General features: G+C 31.4%; 1 protein-coding gene across 1 annotated transcript in view; it reads right to left on the reverse strand.

Moving 5' to 3' along the window:
* Positions 1–26,194, reverse strand: part of rk (G-protein coupled receptor rickets) — a 71,272-nt gene that overhangs the window by 31,976 nt on the left and 13,102 nt on the right. Inside the window, exons 3-8 of the mRNA XM_085940186.1 lie at positions 20,140–20,283; positions 15,136–15,207; positions 12,821–12,892; positions 3,665–3,733; positions 2,667–2,810; positions 930–1,070 (exon numbers count right to left, since the gene is read on the reverse strand). Of these exons, the coding sequence (XP_085796312.1) occupies positions 930–1,070; positions 2,667–2,810; positions 3,665–3,733; positions 12,821–12,892; positions 15,136–15,207; positions 20,140–20,283 (642 nt within the window). The remainder of the gene's footprint in view (positions 1–929; positions 1,071–2,666; positions 2,811–3,664; positions 3,734–12,820; positions 12,893–15,135; positions 15,208–20,139; positions 20,284–26,194) is intronic.

The raw sequence follows: 26,194 nt of genomic DNA on the forward strand, positions 1-26,194 counted from the left end.
AAGTATTTGTGGCCCAATAAACTTATTCCAAAAAACTTGTGATGATATCATCGCGAGTTGCTGTTCTGTGCACTCGCCAGTTGGTAGACTTTCAACACTATTGACATTAAATGCGCACGAACGAAATAACACTTGAATATAGGTATATTTTAATTTATTAGTCTATTGCGTTCGAATGTATGAATAATAGGTCATAAATTTTGTGTCGCAGCACAGTGGTGAGATGACGCACATGCTTAGGCTTGTTTTAAAATTTTATAATAAACGGGACTTTCCGACAAGCGGAGTTCAGCGTATTTTTAGCGAGTATATTGAAGCCGATACACAGTCTGAGTTCCCTGAGCCGATACGCATTTCAAAATACTAATAATATGGAGTTGGTTTTAGTTTCAGTTGAGTATGAAACTTTTGTCGCATACGCACGCCAAACGATCTATATAGTATTCCAAATACTAGTAAGTATTTTGGAACAAGTTTATATACTAAGTATTTTTTTATACTGGTAGTAAGTATACTTAGTCTTCAAAATCGACCAGTTTTCCCATCTCTACCCTGCTTAGATCGAACACGAAAATTTACGTTTACTTTTTTATAGTAGGTACTGCAATACTAGAGACTCGTACTGTCGATTGGTTGCGAGCTACCAGAAAATGCGATTGGTTGCCACAACCACGTGCGTAAACGCTGATTTAATTTCTTCTCCCTGGTGGTTGCGTGTTACCAGCGACTAGTCAACATTGCGTAAGGGGCCTTATAATGTTACATGTTATTGTCGTATAGCATGTTTTTTTATATTAAATACAGTTTAATATAAAATAATTTCAATATAAATATTTGAGCTATACTGAATAAGTACGGCAAAGATAAACAGGTCTATAATTCCAGGTTTCTGATAGATTATGAATAGAATATGAAAAGTAAATACTCACAGAGTCTTTAGCTTCGGACAAGTCCAGCATAGGGTAATAGGTACTGCAGCTAATGCAGCTCGGTCGAGTCTTAAGGTCTCCAGTGCGCCTGTTCCATTCAGACTTGGAAAAATAGTGAGGTCCCTAGCATCTGAGAGGATCCTGAAAATAATAAACGTATTAGCTTTACGCATACCTTCTCTCCACCAACCGCCATATCTGTACCTACACCTTTTCGGGTATAATACTATGGACGTCTTAGGTACGCTTATATACTGTAGTTTAAATGCTAGAAGATATCAATATTTGGTCACGTATTATTTTCGACTTAATCGTGGTGTAAATGAGAACTCTGCCATTCTTGGTAGTATTGACTTGTGTGTCCGTGATAACTATCTTAGAGATCGGGAGTAAGAGTTGTTTGTTCTCCCGAGGAGCAGAACTAACCTGCCATTGGTGATGCAAATTGGGAGAGCAATAACTCTGTTCAACCAAATCGCTTCGGATGTTGATATATTCCATCTACATGAGGATGAGTATAGGTGGACGTTGTTTTATAAATTCTTAAAATAGGGTCCACTTAGCTCATTCGGTGTGCTTCCATGATTTATAATTAATATTTTTTTTATAATTTTGTACTTTCTACTTTACTTTTCATACTGTTTTTGTGATACTGCATATATTTATTTCTTCTTTACACTGTTTCTATGTTTTTAAATGTCATGTTGTGAACGTCTTAAATTTGCAATTTGTAATGTTCACGGTATGTCAAAAAAAAATGAATTTGAATTTGAAAAACAGAGAACGACTATTATATTATTGTGTATATTATATGAAACAATTGTAAAGCCAGTTAGCTTCATTATAAAATATGCAATTGTAATATTGTTATGATAATTTAATTTACCATACACTGTATTACTGGGTTCTTATAACAACAGCTCCATTTTGATCGCATTATTCTTAAATTTTGATGGGTGAGCCATTTTTATGATGTTTTCAACTCCAGTGTGTACATGACTTTAGTAAGATACAGAAAAGAGGTTATAGGTACGTTGTTAGAATCAAATATAATAAATAATTGATAATTGGCCAAGGGTATTTGATGAAATTTAAATTGAAATTCTATTTTAGAATATATTTAATAATGTTTGATTTTCCATTATAAATTTATTTACTCTATTTATCCTATTGATATAAATATCTATACTAACTATCTGTCAAAGCTCTATTTTTATAGTTCCTTTATGAATTTATATAGCAAATAAGTACTTTACTCTAATCTTGCTACAACAGTGAAGCTTTCAAGAAGTCAATGAAGAAAACAAATTTTAAATGTAATATTAATACTGTTCTTTGGAAATGCTGTGTTAACTTGAAATGTCAAACGTAAACAAGAAGTTAACAAGGTTTTACAATTCCATAAAAATGCAACTTCAATTCTAGTCTGGAAAATTGCATTATTTTTGAAGGTTAAGAAGAAATTCAAAGACGTGCATTCATATTACTGCATTAAAGATTTGATTAAACTAAATATAAAGAGAATAATATGTGATTTGTTTTTATTGTTAAATAGAAGTAATCGTTGAGAATCTTGTCCACTAATTGAGTTCTTAATCATTAAGTTTATACTCAGTATTACAAAGTCTGAGATATTTTTAATGTTAAGAGTAAGATATGTACCTAGATATTAAATATTAAATTAAATTATTAATACATATAAATAAATCTCAAATTAGAGGCTATAAATTTACTTACAGCTTCCTCAGTTTTGGCAGAAAACTAAAGGCGTGCGGATCTACACCAACGAGAGGGTTTCCCTTTAGCTCCAGCATGGCTAGTCCTGGTGATTTTTGCAGCACTCCTGGACCGATGTACTTTATCCGATTACTAGACACAGATCTGCAAAGGTGAAATTTTTCAAATATTGAAAATTATTTTGTCCCCACACAATTTATTATAATCTACATATTTCAAATAGTGTGTAAAATGATTGATAGTTATTAGAATAATATTCATCCATTCCCATACCAACACAGGTTTTATTAGTTGTCACCATGTGTTAAGATAAATAAATGCCTTCAATATATTTTAACGAGGATTTTTAGCCGTTCGGTCAATCGGTAGGAAACAGAAATTACTAAAAAAACTTGTTCGATTATAGAGATTGATTTTTTTCACAAATTTTCATTTCAATTTTATACCCGTATTTTTAAGATTTTTTTTAACTATATAAAATTTACCAATCTTCAATGAAATATTAAAATTTAATAAAAAGGCTATAGAATAAAAATAATAAAACATCTTATAATATATTCAATAATTCTTAAATTTTGTTTAATTTAATTAAATACAACGAAAAATTCTACATCGAGCGGCATCATTAATTTTGAGTTCATTTTGTATACCTATATATAAACCAACTAGATTACAAATATAATAATTATATTTACCTACATTTTAAAGAAGTAACTTTTTGCATTCAATGGTTATACTATTTTAAACAAAACACAATATTATGTACTAGGTATGTACTAATTCCACTTAGTTCAATAATAATCAGGACCGTTTTCGTCCGCTTCAAAGGAGAATTACTATCAACTGATAATATTCTATTGAAACGGAGGAAAAAAGTCCTGATTATTATTACACTAAGTCGAATTAGTACTACATATTGTGTTTTATTTTAATTAATACCATGTATTTCCACCAATAATTGACCGTTAAAATCATTTAAAAAAATTGGTTGTACTCACAACTCTTGCAGAGCTGGCAGTCCATGAATCGCCGATGGGATGTCTCCTAATAGATTGTCATCTAATTCTCTAGGAATATAAAAAATATATAACATTAGGGATACACATAATAAAAATCTATTATTGGTCTATCGTAAAAAAAATGTAGCCGGGAGCATTTATCAACGATATGTTAATTATTAAAATTGATGTTAATTTTTTTTTTACTTCAGTTATTTATTATTTATATAATATATAAGTTTATGTATCATTTTTTTCATCAATAATCCTACGAAAATATGATGCATACATTTAAAATAATAAATAATTACAGTAAGTTGTTTCAAAAAACTCTGTCCGCAAAAATTTCAAATGTAAGTTAGAATAGTTCTGCATTCGACGTTCTGCTGACGATTTAAAATTTCAATAAACTATGATAGTCCAATGAAATTTGTCAACAAATTGAGAAATAAGTACAGATATCATCGTAAATCTCGAAACCAACGTTAACTATGCCACTCAATCAACGGATAGAGTTAACGTTATCGTACAAAAAGTCGTTCCACTTTTCTATTCCTGAATATTTTTGAATAATCTAAACGAAAAAAGCCATCATTCAAGACTAGTTCAGCTTAGTTGAAACGCTTGCAAAGTTGCAGACGACAGTCAGATGTCATCTCCTGTCAAACAGTTTGTTATTATAAGGATAACATATCACTATTGCTATTTTCAAAGTTAGAAAAATTTCTTTCAGTGGTGCAGAGTTATTTATTAAAGTTAATAAATTACAATGTATACAATAAAAAACAAGAGATTTTGGCCTTACATAAAAACAACATAATATGAATATTTCATGGTTTGTGTGGAAGGCAATTATAATATTATTTAAGTATTTATGGTACAAAATCTTACTGAATAATAAAATTTGATAATCTTTCACCGGTCGCCAAAAAACTCAATACTGGAACAATTACTCAAAAAGAATAAGCACGATATAATTTTAAAATTTTATCAAATGTGAGATTCTATAGATGACACTTAGAAGAATGAAACGGTATAAGATCATTGTTTAGATAGTTTCTTTTATAGTGATAGTTGTAACTGACAATTCATGATAGAACTGCATTGTATTATTTGATTAATTATTTGTAATTAAATAAAACACAAGTTTTTTAGTACTTATTCCACTTTTTAATTAAATTTTTGTACCGGTTTCGTCCTCTTCAAAATTTAATTAAAAAGTTGAATAAGTACTAAAAAAATGTGTTTTATTTAATTAAAAATAATTAATTAAATAATGCTTAGATAGTCTTATCTAACTTTTTGGAGAGTTTATTATTGGCTGCTTCGGGATTCTCTAGCCAGCTGTAAGTCATTCAACTACTGCTGAGAAAGCCTACAAGATTCTCATTATCGTGGTATTTTACGTAGGTATTACAATTTCATATAATATATCAATGTGATAGGAAATAATGATCGTTAAAACGGTTAAACTGAAAAATCTCTCACAAATTCGTACACCTCGACATTAGTAGGTACTTACATGTTTATACCTTATTTTTTTTGATCTGTAGTATTATGTTATAATATATTATAGTATTTATGTATCTTAAAAGCTTTCCCTATGCATAAATTATGATTTTGCTATTCTACGATAACTAGCAGGTAATTGTACCGCGTGCATCGAAGCTATGTGTGCAGCTTCAAGAACAGATGCTTGCAGTATATACTGGACATGTAAAAGTATGGCTTAGTGTGAGGCCTCACTAACAGCGGTCGGCGCAGCGTTGAGTGTTATGCGCAACTCAAACGTATAACCGTATAAATGTATAACCAAAAAAAGACATTGTCTACGAACATTTTCACATACGGTTATACGTTTGAGTTGCGCAAAACGCTCAACGCTGCGCCGAACCCTGCCACTCAGGACGTACACTAAGTCAGGAAATAAGAGATTAAAGAGTAGATTAATCAATTTATTTTCACATCTAAGGTGAAGATGCTGCATTGATCGGCCACGTATTACAGATACCTTAAGAGAATCTCAGCCTAGTCTATCTTTTCTTGAAGCCAACTGGATTTCAGTCGCTAAATACTACGCAGAGTTTGTATAATGAAATGTAAGAGGATTAATAAGAAAGAAGTACCTAATATTAATTTCATTAAAAAATATGCGATTTCGTTGATTTAAATAAGAAATGTTCGCTACTGAACTGTGAATATTATTTTTAAGCCAAGATCGTAGGCCTAAGCAGCCCACGCAAATTGAAAAGTGGATAGTTCGTTTTAGCGCATTAATAATATTTATGAAACACTTTACAACGCGCATAATCTATTTGGGCTTTGCGGTGAAAAGAATAATATTCCGTCAATATTTTTAATGGATTTCTACATCGACTGAGTTTATATAATCTATTAAAAGATTTTCTGGATTTCATCACGTTTAAAATTTAATACTTTACTTCCTTATACTTTTTACGAAAATAAAAGTATATTGAGAATATGAAAATAAATATGTAAGTAAGTACCTAAGCATTTATTTTTAAATAATAATTAAAGATCACTTTAAAGTTGCTAACTCTGACAACTCTTGATTAAAGGTATCTAAAAACGCGTATTTTTACAGTTTAATTAAGCTTCAACATACCTGTATACCTACACCAAGTTTTAACGATGTATTTGTGTTTATTTAATACTGAATACATACAAAATTTCGGTTTCTTTATTCTAGAAAAGTTTCTGAAAAATCTCACAAAGATACATACTAGTAAAAACTATTATAAAAGAGTCGGAACGGATGAGATACGAGCTTAAATCTTAGACTTTCCGGTTGAGTGCTCTAGCCTTGTAGTTGTCTTTTTCGTCTATTTTTAACATCAATTTTCTTCCGTAGGATAGTGATATCTACTCAACCGGTAGAATGATTCAATTATTTAAATCGGGCACTATAATATCTGTAATATATTTTTTTAATTTTTAAACCATAATTTTTACGATAAAAAAAACTTTAATAATAAAATAATATTAATACTATCGACCGAAGGTACTTGAAGGAATTGAATTCAAAATCTAATGGATTTAGTGCCTGAAGATGCCGAAAGGCGAAACCCGGGTCGCAAAAAACGACTCAAATCAAATAGTACAAAACATAAATCCATTAGATTAAAATAATATATTATCCTGTGATCTGCGTCATTAGAGGATCATTATTATAAAGTTATAAAATTATATATTTTATAGACCGACTACACACTCTTTATAAAACTATTCTAAGAATAATTAATTTTCTCATTAAATTAGAGAATGGCTGGAAGTTTTAGTTTGCTTTGAAATAAATTTAAAAATCATCGAATATTTTTTGATCTTCTACAAATGAGAACTACGAGCGTGATATTTTGTGACTAAATTGTTGAATAATATATCTCACAAGGTGGTCCCGAAATCACCGGTAACCTAAACTTATACGCGTACTATGCAATAGCCGTTACTAGCTTCGCTTTTTGTGCTTCTTTGTTTTTGGACCTACCTTCAAATTTTCAACATGTAAAATAATTACTATTTTTGTCTGGAGTCTGAAGACTCCAGTTTCCACAGTTTTTGAAAGAGCTACCACACAGATTCAAGACCCTCCATTAGTCTGCTTTAATCCTACAAGAGTAATCTACGTACTGCATGATTAACATAATAAGAGGCATAGAAAGTTGTGGTACACCAAGACAATTTTGTGTTTGCACTATACTTCAATGCTTGAAGAGCGTGATAGGATTAAATAAATCAAAATTGCAAATTAACCACTGCACTGAGTATTTTTTAATTATTTTTTTTAAAGAATTTATAGCGTGCATGAAGAAACACGCTGTATATAATATTTATTCAGATTATTTGTACCATTATAAAAAAATATAAGCATTATATTTTCATAAACATCCCCATTTAAAATGTAATGGTGTAAAAAAATCAGAAAATGGCAGAAAAATCAGAGAGATTAGCATTTCGGTAATACAAAAGAGTCAATGCCTTCATTTCGAACAGCTTATTACGTTCCTTCTTTGATTTACGACAATTCTTAGCAGCTATAAACATATAAAAGATTATTTAAATGCGTAGCGCCAACTTTTAAAAAGAAAAGAAAGGGAATCTTCGTACTAATAAAACAGTTTACAATTCTACATTAAGTTGCCTGAAAATTGCTTTTAACTAATCAACTATAAAAGGGTAGGATATACGGAGACGGGCCCTGAAGGCAAAGGAACGGAACGCAATTGATGCCTTTGAGATGTGGAGATATTTCTTGGACGGAGCACAGGACGAACCAGTCAATCATCCAGAGACTGAAGATAAAGGAACGTCTCTCGACAATATGTCTGAGATGAATTCTGCAGTTTTTTGGACATATTGTCAGGCGCGGACCGGACAACCTGGAGAGACTGGTGGTTTTGGGTGGCCTCCAGGGAAGGCGAAGCAGAGGAACAGCGTCTACGCACTGGAGCGACCAAGTGAAAGAGCTGACTGGGGGCACCATCCATTATGCCCCGAGAGAAGTGAAAGATCGAGAAGGATGGAAAGTCTTGGTCGCTCAAAGGATAACGAAATTCAAATGTGGTCACGATCCTCAGCCATGAGAGTACGACCAAGAAGAGATTAAAGGGTACGGGAAAAATTTTATGTTCATTATCTGGCGTCTTCAAACGTTTCTTAATAGTTTCCAGTCTCTTGTCTTTCAGTCCCTGCCGTAACATAATATATAAATAAATCAGTGCAGTGATGGACCGTTGTCCCCCCATTGTAAATGATCGTGTTTAGTATAATAGTATATGCTTCATAACTTTGCTCTCTTGCTCTAGGATGAAAATGATGTTATATATTCTAAGAATATTTTTTTTACATAAATATTATATATTTATTATTTACTACATTATATCAATACAGGTATATATCATTTGATCTAATTTTATGCGAGGTAATCAGGCAAAGAGGCGTATCAGTATAGTAAAGAGTCCAAAAAAGTGCAAAGTTATTAAGCGTATACTCTATCAGCTATCTCCTGGGAAAGAGAGGAAGGTATTACAAAGAAATAGACCGGCCTTGTTTCAGTAGGCTCTAATAGAATTTTAACTTTTAGCGTCTCTAATGAACACAATGGCCGCTTATACCTGTGTACATTATAGGTTTCCATCTCGGGGCTTGATAAAATTGTTTCCTTGGTATAGCAATAAAAGCCAGCATTATTTAATAGTGTTCAACAAAAAACTAATTTTTGGTCCATCAACTCCTTTTTAGTTCCAAATATAAATTAATAACAACAACAATACATTTACTAATAAATTTATAATGTATGGAAAATGTTTTAGGTTGTTGAAGTTATACTTCTTATGGGGCGAGAGTGAAATTTAGAGCTGCGCGCGGACACCGTTACGACAATATGAAGTTAGCTGCGAATCAGTAAGCTGTATACAAACGCAAGTTTGATAGTAGAATTGTTCCGTTGCCTAGGCAACAAATTTATTACTGTCGGCCATTTGCAATTCCTTACGTAAATAAACGATTAAACGTCAGAGTGACAATTGTTACTTTAAAAATAAAAACAACGAGAAATAACAAGATAAGATTGTTGTTTTTATTTAATAAAACGCAATTTTTTTATAGTACTTATTCCACTTTAATTAAAATATTAGGACCGGTTTCGTCCGCTTCAGTGGGACATTTGAACACACAGTTGAAAATGTCCCACTGAGGCGGGCGAAACCGGTCCTAATATATTAATTAAAAGTGGAATAAGTACTATAAAAAAATTGCGTTTTATTAAATAAAAACAACAATACAATGCAGTTCCACCATGAATTGACAGTTAACAAAATAAAAGAAACAAGATAAGAGCTAGTCGAAGAATCTAGGTTATCACAAGTTTTGTTTTTGTTTTGTTACACCAAAGAAGTATAACTTCTAACGCGCCTACGTAAGTACACGCACCGATTTTTTGGTAGATATTGTTTAGCAATATAAATGTGTGGGTTTCTAAACTAGACGTCAAATTAATCTACACTTTAGTCGCATACTCTTCTTGGTTTTTGGAAACATGTGTCGCTACATTTCAAAATCAGCCAAGTCCACCTTTAGGTATTTTTGACTTGTTTGTGAATTGCTGAAGAACTGCTGCTTTTTAACATTTCTGCTTCATCAAAATGTGAAATTTATTAATTTTAAGTATTCTATACTCGAAATAATATAAACTTTCACCCTTGTGACTGTGTATTTGAGAAACCAAAAAGCTATTTTTCTTCTATTCATCTATTATGGACTTGGCTGATTTTGAAATCTAGCGACACACATCAGGGAGAACGACGACCTGAAAAAAGAACAAGAGAAAGTTCTATGTAGATGAATGGGCTAACTCGGGAGTATCATGGATTTTTTAAAGTTACATGACATGAGTTTTGATAATTAATACCAAGTGAAGTAGTACCGTGCCGTAAAGAAAGCTCTAGCTTACAGCCAAATAATTTTTGATTACTGACTGTATGCCACGGTCTGTGAATCTGTCCATATTATGTATTACAGTAATACACTATATTTATTTAAGAGAGTCATCTTTCGTACACGATTATAACATGATCTTAAATTTCTGGCCTGTGATTGGTTGCTTGAGTGAAAACCTCTTTGCATCATTTTTATCACTGTCACCTTATTAACAAATGTATGAGTAGGTCATCAATCCTTTTACGGGATACGACGGTACACACCTGATATTAAAAGTAGAAGAAAATTGAATATGCCCATACCACATTTTCTAAACTCTATAGTTCAGCCTACTGTCAAAATTTCAGATTTCGGTTTGGAGTTAAAATCGTCGAAGTAGGTAGGTACTACAACATATAAATCTTTGTTCCAGTTTCGAACGTTGTATCTTTGCAAATTAGATTTCTCAGCGCTCATTGTATGAAGAAAAAAACAGGAATGATTGCAGACGATTGGGAGATACGTGTTTATTTTTCTTTTACAAGGTGTACTACGAAACAAATTCCTCTTCTTCACTGTGCCGTCAGATAAAAAAAGTTTGGCGGATCCTGCGTCAGACCGAAAAAAATACTGTCAAAAATACTTGGTGTTAATCTATTAACTAAACCATAAACCTAAACTAAACCATAAGAAAGATGTCAATGTATCGAGTAATTGGCGTATTGTAATCGCTTTGGATAGTAACATTTTTCAAAAAATGAATAAAAACACGAATCGCTTCACGCTAATGCCGGAATAAAAAGCCACACGAATCCGGCAAGCTGCATGCAAATTGAGCACTGAAAAGAAAATTTCAATAATGTATTCGCTCCAATGAAAGTTGAAAGTTTCGCGCGCGCGGGAAAAAATATTTGGGGGGCGTGGACTTTCCCCGTTCTTTCAATTTCATGTTTTTAAATTTGTGTTTATTCGCTCGGTAAGCCTTTTAAACTGGTTAGCAAAAATATGCGGGATGATAGCACACCCCGGTGAGATTTACAACCAGGAACTCTTAATGTATTTTTTAATACCTTTTGACATTTTATGCATATCCTATTATGACTGGCCATGTCACTCAATCCACTATCGCGATAATCAAAATGTCTTAATATCCATAAAAATACATCCTATATAAATATTATAATACTAAATATTATGACAAATTTAAACAAAATTAATGTGCTAAATATTAAATTTATTATACTATTTGATACAACTGTTATTTTTTAATAATATTAAAAACTAGGAATACTTGTCGACATTGCAAGTGTTAAAGGTACAAATTTCACAGGTTGTTTGACACGAAGAAAAAGTTTGAAGAAAGACTTGAAACTCGGTTGTAGAATCAAAGCGTTGGTACGTGATTGTGTTCTTCATTGACTGAAGGGTACAAGTCAGGTACATACTATTATTTCCTTTTCGCTTTCCGTTTTTCTGAATAAACTCGATTCTATAGCATCTGTTTCTTATACTAAAACTACAAAAATGCAATTTCAGTAGGTAGGAACATGTTTTTCAGCGGATGTCTTAAAACAATTATTTATACATAAATTCTAATGGATTTAATTTTTAATTGCGAGTGCACAAAGTGCCGGAAGATGCCGAAAGGCGAGAGCCGAGTCGCAAAAATGACTCAAATGGAATAGTACAAAAATTAAATCTATTAGAATTTTATTTCAAATTCCATCAAGTACCCTCGGTCGATAGTATTAATATTAATCTTTACATAATTATAATTAGCGAAGATATCTTCCTTAATTTAATTCAAAGTTTAGTTAATTCGGTTAAGGTGATGCATCAGTGAAACGCCAAATAATTTTCAACTGTACGCGCGACGAAATTTTGGACTCGCTGCCATTCAGTGAGAGAATGTTGACCCAGGAACACGTCACTTTGCTGCGTGATGGCGACGGGTCAATTAATTCTAAAATCGTGTAAAGATGACTAAAAACGTTACCCATTTACTTTAAAAAGAAAACATGTCAATGAATATATTATTATTGTTACTAATAGAACAATAAACAGAACATAAAATGGACGTATGTTGGATTTATATGACAAATAATATTTCGTTTGACAGGCGTCATTTTCACCCGCCACCCGCAATCCGCGCATCGCCTAGCAACGATCTTTTTAGACCGTGCCTTAACTAATGCATGGCCTTAAGGTGCTTTATTTATAAATATTGTATTCTATCCTGAATAGTTACTTATTAGTATTAACACTAGATTTTTTTTAAATTTGTGTTCCAAAATAATTCGGGAATGTCTGAATCTACGATATACCTATAACCTAACTACTTCTGGTAGATATTCTAGAATATTATAAGGAATCCTCACAAATGTATATCGACATAATGAAGCTGGGCTAGGCTTGTAATAAATTTCGACTTATTATTGTTAATTTTCTTTTTTTATGACAGTGAAAATAAAATAAAACACGTTTTCTTTCACGTATACTATCAATGCAGTATACTTATGTATATAGTATCATGTACTCCAGAAAAATATTTATGTACCTACTTGATTGGAGGGTGGAGAAATAAGTTTTCATGTGACGACATCTTCGGAAGACTTGAATATGCTGACATAAAAGTTTAGCGGTTTTATCTACTTTTGTTTATTTACCAAATATGTTTTTGTTAAACTAAAATTTCAAATCAAGTTATAATAAAGTACTTACAATATTTTTAATGAAGTCATGTTAAAGAATGCTTTCTCGTCTATTGTTGAAATTTGGTTCCTTTTCAGCAATCTGTGAAAATAATAATAAAATTAGTTGAAAATAACCGTGAGACAACAATTTTGTAACTATAAGTATGTAAGTTGAATCTGAGCTTAATATTATCATAATCATGAATAATTGATGTTATGAGCATGCAGTGTTGTGTTCAGTTGTATGGTGTACATTGTCATAATTATCTTATTATAATACATAAGTATATGCCTTTGATCAAACTACGCCAAATTAAAATCATAATTAAAGTTGGCATAGTACATTTCGAGCATCCGAAATACATTGTATTTATTTGCGTTTAATATAAAAATATTTGTTTTAAACATTTATTTATAGCTAAAATTTGAGGGTAATATTCTAAGATCGTTAAAGAAATTTATGTTCCCCCAATTAAGGGCATAGGGCATAGGATGCCACTTGACACCGCCTTATAATATCATGTGACAACATGTCATTTCCAAAAGAGAGTCAATCTTGGCCCAATTTATCTCGCTATTGTAAATATAAAGTTATCCCTACTGACAAGGTTCATTGTAATCTATCTCTGTAAGCTGTTGCAATGTCAACAACAATAAAATAACAATCGCTACCACTGCTTTTATTTTAAGCTATTATACTGGTTCCCATACTTGGTTTAGTAAAATATAGAAAAAAATGTTAATTCTTTTTCAAAATAAATCAATTAAATAAACAATCTAAATGAAACTATTTTTAGCACTGTTTTCACCTTTCCGTACATAATTTTATTATTAGCCGCTTTATTAAAATATTTATTTAAATGATTCTTTGTCATCTTCTATCTTTTTTTTTACTTTAAAATCCGCCATTAAATTTAAAATGTTCCACTTAGCAGTTTCTCCATTCTTCTATTTGCCTGGCTGGAGGGGAGGTATGGCAAAAGCTGCAATATATAGTATCTTTCGTTTTGTGAACCATCGAATAGAGTATCACATACAGCCCTCAATGATTTCACTGACGATTTGTTTTACTAAAGTATCATCAAGAATAATAAAACTTCCCTAAGACCTCTTTTCTCTTCCGAGCCCTCGGGTGTAGCGAATTTATTTCTTCATGCCTGAAGAAATTGGCCATCTTTACTATCCATAGGGTCCTCAATATGCGCTTCCAAATTACATCTTAAACACTGCAAATCAATTTAAAGTCTTCCAATTTGCTCTATTCTCTTAACCTCATAATTATACTTAGATAAAGATATTACAGAGTTTCTACAGTAAATTTAGTTCACTTCTATACGGGACTGCATAAATAATAAATACATAATTACAAGATAAAAAGAACTTCTTATATACCACCACGTTTTTGAATTTTCTGTTGAATCATATAAACTTGACAATTCTATGTATTATAAATACTTTTTTTTGTACTTGATAGAAATATTGAATAAATATAGAATACTGAAATATTTTCAGCAACCAATAATAGTGTTTACGATTTTTTTCCGAAACATACAAAATAGAATTAACTGAAAATGAATTCAATTCTGCTTCAAGATGGCTAAAAGTATTAAAAGAATACATTGTAATCGTGTTCTGATATATTCTAAAAGTTTCAAATGTCTAGCTAGTCGGGAAGTTAGTTAAAAATCTTTAATCGTCCAATACAAATCTTGGAAAAACAAGAAAAAAAATGTAGTGGACACACAAGAAAAAATCTGTACCAGACAAACAAGAATACGAGCTAATAAAAACGTGGTAAAATAGACTAACACGTAAGTCATTCAAAAGTTATTCTAATTATTATTAAACAACGATAACTTAAATGTGGTTTTGTTAAAATTATCCAATTATCTGATAGAGCTATCGTAATTGAATTTCGATCATCGATATGGAATGAACCGCATTTTGATTAATAATAAATGGAATTCTTTCCAAACTACATATTTGATATTCTATCTCAGCGCCACTTTAACTTAATTTAAGTTACAAAGTTCTTCCTTACGATAAGCTGGCCTAAGACACTGTTATTTTGAATGATATATTTATGCTTCTTAAGGAGAGAATAAATTTTCTCTAAAACATAAGGCTACAAACAAATTTTTAAATAATGAAATTGATATCGTTTCGGGAAAATACTTTCGTTTTTATATAATACTGTCAAATGATATGGTTTTATCGTTTTTCGGTTTTATCGGTTTGAGTAATCAATTTTGATTCGACAGAAAAAATTACCAGAAGGCACCTAGTGGTTTTTTTACCATTTTTAATAAAAGAAAACGAAAATATTTAATATATTATACTTACAATATTACTAGGTGTTGCATAGAAGAAAATGCACCCACTGGAATGTCAGTCAAATGGTTGTAGGCAATATTTCTGTAATTAAACAAACATAGATCATTAGTATTTTTTTTCAGATCAATTGTCGCAGATTAAAAAATATTGTAGGTATTCCCTACCTAATTATTATACCTTTAAAAATATATAATTTCACGAATATTTTATTTTAATCATAACTCAGTATGCTTATCGATGTCGGCGACTGCTTGTTGGAAGAAAGTAATCGATGACTTTTTACAGAAATTCTATGTAATTAATCTAATATTGATTTTGGTGTATTAATACTGCGTAGGTAATCGATGACATGGAAAATTGGTAAAATTTCTAAAGCACGTTTGAAAAGTGTAATTATTTATAAAAAAAAAAAATACACATGGCCTGCATACACATATAAATAGTTCGTCAATGAATTTAAAAAATATAAATATATAAATGACAAGCAACCCGACAGGCGTGACGTATTTTTTGAAGTTATAGTTCTTTTGGCGCGTTTGGGAAATCAGATGAGAGTGTATTTTTGGCGTGTGACATGTAACACATAATTTATTTTTTCACACGAAAAAAACGCACTCGATTGGATTCAAACCACCGATTGTTCGGTTATCAGCCGAACGCACTACCTTTACGCCACAGTATGATACTGTAATCTTGACGATTATACAGTATAATATTATAGTTTAGAATTGTTCCGTTGCCCAGGTAGCGAATTTATAATTGTCGGCCATTTGCAATTTTTTACGTAAACAAACGATTAAACGTCAGTTAGTAATATAAGTTTAAGTGTATAGAAATAGACCAACGGCGTTCCAATAAGTGGTTCTTTTTCTTGAGTGTGTAATTTAACAAAATAATTAAGAGCTAGTCAAAGAATCTAGTTTATCACAAGTTGTGTTTTTGTTTTGTTACGCCAAAGATGTATAACTTCTAACGCGCGTACATAAGTACACACACCGATTTTTTTCATATACCCACAGGTAGATAGGATACAATGACTGAAGTGTGCAGTTTATAGTGCGCTTGGAAATTATGATTATTTAATATTTCACCGTTTTGAAGCGCTAATAAGTTTCACAGATTTTTAGATAGCATTCTTGAATACTATTTAGAAACATCACTACTTTTTTGTGCTGTATTTTTCATATAATCGGATGGAAGAATAAATCAATTTTTACATTTTGTGACTATTATATTATGTTTTTTTTATGATACCTATTCGTTTTTAATATGACATTTATAACTCCAACGTACCGTTACAAGTGGCCAAATACAAAATAGTGTCACTTCGTTCTCTCACTGCCGGAATACCAAAAAGACGTTTCAATAGACAGGATAAATCAGTAACAAAAAGCAACATGCAAAAAACAACCGTAGGTATAATCTTTCATTTAGATAGAGGAAGAAAAGATTCTTCTGGCATTGCGGTCACGGTGAAATCACATTGCAACGGCGTTAGTGTTATTTGAAAGTAACGACACCAACACCTAAATGAGTCGCCTGCATTGCTGCAAGAATATTATATAAAAAATAATCTCTATTATTAAAATAATTACTGCCGATACATTTATCCGATGTTTTAAAATTATAATCTATCCTTATTTATTGTATTAATTTGTAATAATATAATAATATATAGGTCAACCAAAAGGATCACTCAGAGAAGAATACAATATGATTAGTATGAGATATAAAATAAAATAATACGTGACGGTCTCATAACAGGTAGATATAATATTATGCAGAAAGCATTAAGTATATCACAGATATATAAAATAATTAGATACATATTATCATAACATCATCGTTGTAAATTCCATTTCTAAAAGAAAGCTTCATAAATCGTTATGATTTTTTTTAGTCCAATTCTATTACTTATTAATTGTAATACCCACTAGATTTAGTTATCCTTCACCATACAATGATTTTTACTTGCTATTCTTTAGTATGTTTCTACATAAACTATAAATATTCAAATATAAAATAGGTATTTACCTAAAACAATTAACATTCTTAGTTATCTAAAACACTTTTTTGTTCTACTGATAGAAGCTTCCGCAGAAACTGTTTGTTTCTAACAGAATCTAAATTTAATACAATACAGCACATTACACCACTACTAACAAATAATTATTATATCTATGATATCCTCTACTTTCATAAAAGCATAATACTTATAGGTATTGATAAATAGGTATACAGCCAAGATGTATTTCAATATATCGTACTTGATACGCGTAATAACTAACATAATAATGTCATGTTACGTATCCTAGGAAACATTCTTTCATCTGAAGGCATCTATTTTTAGCTTGAATAAGCTTTTCCCATATCATAAAAATAGATTTATAGTAAATGTTGAAATTGTGTCAGGATATTGTTTTATATGTCATTTATATAGAAATTAACTTACAATGTTTATTCATGTGATTTACAATGTGCATCGCTGTGCGTCATTAGACATTTTGATTAGTCTGATTTGTTACAATATCCCTTATGGGACCTACCGCATTCGCGACCTTTTTAAAAAAAAAAATGACCCAAATACTCTTGTCTGACCTGTTTTGCTCTACTAAATCGTGAATTAACAATTCATAGACAATATAGAGGAAATGAAAACGTGATAAATTAAAACGGGCAGAAATTTATCAAAGAACATGAGCGGAATATATTCGGTTGTAAGACTTCACGATAATTTTATGTAATAGTTTATAAAAGACGAACACTAATAAGGAACATCAGTAAACATAATTGTGTAGGTACCTACACACATATTAAAGTGATTGGAATATATTATTTAGATATGTATAATATTATTAATATAATACTAGTATGTATATAATGAATTAATTATCGCCAAAACATAATAGATTAATAATTAATATTTCGTACTATACTTATTGATTTATTAAATATAAATATATTGAACAAAGTATAATATTAATAAATACATACGATTAAATAAATCATTAACTACTAAAGAACTATAATATTAATACGTTCTATACATCTTAGGCCCGTTTCAGACGGGACACCGGTGTCGTGCACGATATAATATAGGAGGCCTTTATATTATGTTTATGAACGCCCCAGATCTAATGAGTTAACGCGTGTCTGGTACACTTTTCCGTCGGCCGCTACATTCTCAAGCCGCCGATACACTTGTTTTTATTACCGTAGCCAGTTTTATGTTTTAATTTATAACGCGAAATCATGCGTTGACGCATTAGCTCTGGGGCGTTCATAAACATAATACAAAGGCCCCTTTATTCGAATACAAAGTCCTCCTATATTATATCGAGCGCGATACCGGTGTCCCGTCTGAAATGGGCTTTACTGCGGAGTATTTGAAAATATTTTCTAATTAATGTACACAAATTCCATAGTAGATAAAAACAAGTATTCATAAACTTTGATAATAAAGATTGTTTTAAAAAAATGGTTATCGAAGTGAGCGATGGAAATGGGGTTCAATTCGCGTGGGTAGGATATTTCTGAATAGCTACTTTCGTTAAGTGGTGAAATAAAATTTGTAAGATTATACCTGTTATAGTTTTATTGATACAATGTCAAGGAGAGAATGTAGGTATCGATATCAATATTTATTATAAGATAAACAAATCCAATAAAGTATAGGGTATACAAGGAAACACTTATAGCAGCTTAAAAACGCGTAACAAAAAGCTGTTTGAGCTAAAAGCTTCACGAATAACTTATTTCCGGTGTCAGAAAACAAAGACAGTGAATACATATTTTAGCACACCCAAAAAGCTCTCAATCAAGCCACAAAAATGAGCAATTGATTTTTTTTTGTTAACAAGAGCTTTAAACTTATAGGAAATAATTATATAAAGGAAAAACAATTGTGTAATTACATACATTCAGTCCAAAAGGACATCTTTAACATTTTACATAATATCATTTGCTGAATCAGCAGATATAACATGGCTATACTAATTGGAAATTAATTCAATATTACATTATAGTAAGCATCATTTTTCATAATATTATATATTATTTAACATTAAAATTTATGTAATTCCTTACTCAAATAACATTACATTTTATTGGTGAAAATATATTATTGTTATCTGTACCTAAAACATAGAGAAATATTGATGCATTATAATATTTATTATAATAATTGTCAGAAATAATGTTGAAAAATGTTATACGTTGGAGAATTTGAAATATAATCATACATAATATTATATTAGAAGAAAGCCAATGCCACCCACGGATAACAATATACATAATATATTATGAAGTATATAATTTTATTAAGCCACACAATTCGCATGCAAACTGACATACAAGTAATATTGGCATTAATTTCAAACTGACAACAATATAATTGGATACAAAATAGTAGCCCAACTCAAAATCAGCCATACTTCAATCGGGGATATATCATGTATGCCAAATATATATATCGTATGATTTTAATTATCAGTTTGTGAGTAGGGGCTATTATTTTATCGTCATATTTACTTTGAATCATTATTTACTAATTTCGCATATTCATTTTTTACTGCCATTACAATCATTTTAACTATAGCCAGTGGTGTAGCTTTAAAGATCCTTTTCGTAGATACTAGCTACTATCAAATATGAGTTAATAATATTAAAATATATCTATCAATGTTCCTAGTAGAACATATTATGTTAATTTGATATGCTTACATAATAAAAAGTGAATATTTATTTATTACACACAGAACATGTGTTAACAGACCGATCTGTGGTATTTTATCTTGTAAATAAACTGAAATGGGTCACTAGAATTTTCATTCTAAAGTAAAAGAGAAGTGATAAGTTTTATTTATTTTTTATTAGTTTATTAGAAAAAACTGTTATATTATGTAAAAAGTAATGTTTGATAGTTTCGCAGTTTGGCATAAAATTTTACAGGAGCATTGTTCTGACCTGGTCAGGATTAACTAAACCACTGGCAATAGTTTCCATGTTACTTACAAAACTTCTAGCTTTGGCAGTTGCGTGAGAGCGAGAGTGGGGATTTCCGTCAGTCGATTGTCGTCGAGTCGAAGTCTTCTCAGGTGGCTCAAATTTGAAAAGCTACCTGAATCAATTCTTCTTATTTCGTTATTCACCAATTGTCTGTGGGTAAGGATAAAAATGTATCATTTTAATGTCAGCGGTATGTAGTATTTCCCATATGTAGCCTCTAACAGTAAATAAATATAATTTGTCATATTATTCAAAATAACACTTTTTGTAGATAACACGTTCTTTTAAATAATACCATACTTAGAGATAAAATCACAATCTATTCTAACTTAAATTTACTCTCCAAGTTTCTGTTTGAAATAATATTTTGTTTGTTGCCGGTTTTCATCTCTGTTGTCATATCAGTTACTTATACTTACATAAAATTTAATTCGTGTTCATAAATTCACGAAAAATGTGTCAAACTTTTAACGTTCCAAACCACGAAATGCATTTCTCGCCATATGAATCATTTGCTGGAAGTGAAGATAAGGCAAATTAGCTGAAACTAAGCTTCCTTTGTTTGTAATTTTCTTATTCGCGTAGACTTTGTTGTAAACGAAGAATCAAACCATTCTCTCAGTTTGCAATGTAGCTATTTATATATTTTTTTAATATTGTACGTTTAAGAACATTTTTATTGTGGTGTTAATTTTTCTTATAAGGATTTTATAACATATTCTCACCAGTGCATACTGGGATTTTGTTTGCTGTAACATGTATCGATAAAATGAATGAATTTATTTGAAAATATGTCAAAATACATAGTTTACAGTACAACTTCATTATGGCTAATAAATGTATGACTACTGTGATATTACGAAACTTAATATCCAATACACTTTTTCAGTAAATGTCTAAGCTTTCACCCTTCACTTCCATCCTTTCAGACTACATACAATACTCTGACGTGTCGTCCACAATCTTGGTGGTATTTTAATCGTTCATGCATACGTCACCTTGTACTCACCATATTGTTGTTGCGTCTTCAAACCCGGCTATATATTTTTTTGCATAATTATACAGGAGAGTTAAAATATTATCAATTTCGCGAAGGTTTTTACGCCACTTGTATAAAAACTTTTTTAGAAAGGTTTAGAAAGCGCATGGCGATGAAATTGTTTTATTTTCTTTAAAAATCCCTACTTCAAATATATTTAAGATATTTACCAGCCAGTGGCGAAACTAGGATTTAATATTGGGGGTGAGGCAAGGAGGAGAATGTAAATTACCCCCATAGGCTCTTTTTCTTCTTCATATAATTATTTTTACATATTTTCACAATGCACGGCGGTATATTTGTACATTTTTTCCTAGTTTTTATTAAATTGGAGGCATAATGGCGGTAACAGTTGAGCGTGTCATCAGCGACTGGCGGATTGGAAGTGATTAACAGCGACCATGCTGGACATGTGCGCCTAGTATGCTAAAAAATACTCAAATATTATCGGCTGTGCTACCCGCTTGGTCTAGAGAGCAACAATATGTATGCCGAATTCCACTGAAAAAAAAATGTTTTTTTGACTTACACTACCACCGACTAGTGGGCGTAGTCGTTCTTTTCGCCGAATGTTTATCGTCGATTTTTGGTTTTTTAATATTGAGGTTCCAAAATATTAATTGAAAATGGACAAAAAAGTATTAGTGCATTTAACTTATACACAAACCTACTCAACACAACACAGCCTAATTTCTCGTTTATCGGTATTGTCTATTGCACACGATATTTGGCGGTCCCCTTACCTACCGCTAAGATTAAAGGCAGTGTGAAATACTACATTAACGTTTTTCAAATTGTGTTTTAGTTCAAATTAAGGGTACTTATACAGTGAATTATTGGCGATTTTTAATACATCTACTTTAATAATGGAGCTGTCAAGTATCGACACATAATAATCAAAAACAATGTTGCACAATTATATAATCTAAAATGTTCACGGCCATGAAGTATAATAGCGACTTTTTTTTACTACTACTTTTTATACTAATTTATGATGTGTGTTTATCTCACTTATCTGGTGAACCTGACACGCCGGGCCCCCCACAGCCCGAACCCCCAGGCTAGAGCCTTGTCAGCCGTCCCCAGCCATGAACTACACCACTTCGGAATTCGGGTGGACACCGAGATTTTTTTAACAGTTCCATTAAGGATTGGGTTTCTAAAAAAACCCGACATTAGTGTTTCGAAATTTTTGTTAGAAATTTATTAAAATCCTTTTTTTGCCGTGTTTTTATTTGTCTAAGCCCAAGGTATAGTTTATTGGCTTTCAATTTCAATGTTTAAAATCATTCTGATAATTCTCATGTTTGGGGGGTGCCAGGGCCCCTTGCCCCCCCCCCCCCTGGGTGCGCCACTGTTACCAGCCGTATCTTTATGATACGATATTGGAAGATTTGTCCCTTAGTTAACAATAAAAACATTACAGAAACCTAAACCTAAATTGGACATAGTTATGCAGAAAGTAGCCAGTCCACAAAAAATAAAAAAATGAGATATGATATAGATCAGATGCGAGAAGGTTTTCTCTACATTCTGCTGAAAATAGCCAAGCCGCAAAAAAAATATTCTTGAAATAAAATACTATTTACAATTTGACATTTTACATACATTTTCAACAATCATGTTGTTACTAATGTGCCATTATCTCAGCTCGACATTATTGTGGACTGGCTACATTCTGCATAACTACGTTCAATTATATTTCCATACGATTCCTCAACGCATCGCAGGCAAAACTGAAACTTTTGGAATACATTCGTGGAAATGATGGAATTATTGCTGGTACTCAACATCATTAAAATATTAATAGCTAAATACTAAGAAAAAATGATATTTATGAGGAAATTAATAAATTAATGCATGTAGAAACTGGCCTAAACCTACTTCGATAATAAAGAAATAAATTGTCTAGTCTAGTAAATTTATGCCCCCCTTACGGTACATTGCAGTTAGCAGCGCCGCAGGGCCGTCGTGTAAGCAATGAAAAGCTCTTGCAAGATTTATGAATTCAAATCTCTGGCGAGTCATAAAGCGCGGGAAAACCTCCTTGTTACAAAAAAGGAATAGGTATATATAAAAAAAAACTGTTTGGTTTACAACGCGTGTACGTGATGCCAGTGGGCGGTGTTTGCGTACAGCTTGCAAGCGGTCAACTGAACGAAATACCCTACCGATGAACAATATAGGTAGGTATTCAAGTATTCTTTATAAATCGTATTCATTATATAATTAGGGTACCTAATTTTGGCGAACTTGAGTGCAATAATATGTTAGATGGATGTCGACCTTATACATATATACATAACAACCCAACCGTTAGGATGAATATTCATTGTTGAAAATGATAATCAGTAAAATTTGAATTATAGTTATAAAACCACCGATATAATTAAAAACAAATAGTATCGGACCCCCTTGTGGACCAAGTAAAACTTCGCTGCAGGGGTACATATTTACTTGATTTAAGAAATTTTTCGCGGTTGATTTGTCTGGATTGTAATAATTATCTTAATTATTAGAATCCGTGTCGAGCTTATACAGTCGTGGGTCTGGCAAGTATACATATTGTTTGTCAATTTTCGTTTGGAGTCAGAGTATGGACCTAATAGGTTAAACGAGTGGCTAACGCCCATTTCTCGTAAAAATCAAAAATATGTTAATACAAACCGCCACTCTGTGGAGTTCCATATTATGATGCAATTAGGATCGCACATGATCAAAAGACAAGACGAAGAATAATTATCAAAAGTACCAAATGAGAAAAGAGTTATACTGAGCAGGCAATACATTATTTTGGTACTTATTGTGTTTTATTTGAGTATTAATACAATGCATTTCCACCATGAATTGCCAATTAGTACCATAAAAGAAAATACTTCCAAATATAAGTTGGAAAATGGTGGATATATTCGTGGTTCAACAAGTGAAAAAGTGACTCACTTGTTTCAAAATAAATGAAAATAATAATAAGTGAAAGCATGTCTCATTTATTATTAAAACAAATGAAAATGCAGTAAACTGCATTACCGCTCGAGCTTCCATTTATTATTTTCTCAAATAAAATTAATGTCACTACATATTTTCAACCCTCCCATTCGCACCCTCTAAATAAGAATTAGTTGAATGAATTACAATCAAGCTCTCACAAAAGTCTGTTTTCAATATCTCGATTTACCAGTATCTAAAAAATATACATTAAGTTGAAAACCACACATCGATACAAAACTGTTTAGAAACAATCTAACTGACGGTTTTGACAAATGCTTTTTCTCACATAGGTACCTCAAAGATCAGGAAACGTTAATTCTGGCTTGTCACACTGCGGTATTGGTATGTCATTTCAGACGCGGAACAGAAAATGTAAAAAATGTACATGCCAATTTTTATGGTTGAGCAGTAAGTCGAAAGTTGATACGTATTGGGTAGGTATTCTTGGCACACCCGAAATACTATACTTCATCAGCATTATTTTAAAATGACCTAAAATTATTCCAGTGGTAATAATGTATCGCCATTGATTCCAACAATTCAAGGAAATTCATTAGATAAGAATAATGTTATGATGACGCAGGCAGAATGAGGTGAATCTATAGAAAAGTTATGGCGATGATTGATCGATATGCTCCTTTCTTGCTTTCTTGCGAACTAATTTATTACCGCTTGCGATACAGCTAATCCAATCAGATGTTTTCAAAATAATTTTAGAATATACCTATTTTTAAAGTAAACGGGACATGATATAAATTGAAAAAGTCTATTTTTGTATTTACTACATAAAAAGAAATTAGTTTTACTATACGTTTTTTGTTTACACAGCTGCCATAAACAAACATAACTGTAAATTCAGTCAGTTGACTTTGTGAGAGTAAGCATTGGAATTTTTCTCATGAAAGAGATGAGGCGGTATCAACACCTTGTGTATTCTATACAATCTGACTGATCTGAATTCAAAAATCAAAACATGAAAACTTAACTGGTATATTTTTTAACATCCAATGGCGTCTTGTCGCTTAGTAAAAATATTATCGTTAATTACCTTACCTTACCTTAACCTTAATCAAACACTTAAAAGTATGAGTTAATTCAGATCTATCGATATATGATTGAAACATGCACGCTCTATGTGGAAAATCCTGGAGCAATATCTTAAAATCGACAGCATGGTTTGGAGGCTTGGGGTGGATTAAGCTACTGGTGCTGACAAAGCACCTGCTGGACTATTTTAGACTCAGTGGTATGTGTATTTTATTGGTCACCATCATAATCACCATCACTTACTGCTGGGTCAACACTCCAGGATTATCATTATTCTGATCGATTAGAGATTTTCAATGGATTATGTCCTATTCTTCACAGATTTAGAGAGTATACCAGTCCTCCTAGCGAACCTTAGATCATTCGACGTTGTATCACCTAAAGGACCTTTTTATACATGGTCGTTTCGAGGGCTCGATATCACTATTTTATTATAGTATAGTTTACAGTTATGTATAATGGTATCTAGCTAGTCCACCATTAATAACTCCTGTCTCGGAAAATGGGTTAAAACATTTCAACTTTCATTTCGAATTGTTATTTGTAATAATATTATTTATTGTTAATATCGACTTGGTGGAATTCCGCTTAGTTTATCGCATGATACCTTTTTTTTAAATCCAAACATTTCCTGATTTATTGCCGTAGTTCAATTATCTCGGACGGAATGCTCTTTGTAAATATACCAACCAACAAACTTTCACATAAGTATATGCCTCGTTTATATTCAATATATTTTCATATTATGACCCAAATTATCTGAGTATAACTTAGATTTTCTCAAGACCGTAAAAGTCAATGTATATAATATTACAATATACTCACAAAGCGTTAATGAATAAGTTTTTGATATAATGATAGAGAATATAACTGAGAGAACTGTTTTCTTTATATGAATGCAAATAATATCAATCATTACATTTACAGATACATTACAGTACAATACATTTTTCAATGAGATTATTAACTTTTTATAACATATATTGT

Source organism: Rhyacophila brunnea, unplaced genomic scaffold (genome assembly GCF_057557595.1).
Source record: "Rhyacophila brunnea isolate RB1 unplaced genomic scaffold, BYU_Rbru_1.0 scaffold_12, whole genome shotgun sequence".
Lineage (NCBI taxonomy): Eukaryota > Metazoa > Arthropoda > Insecta > Trichoptera > Rhyacophilidae > Rhyacophila > Rhyacophila brunnea.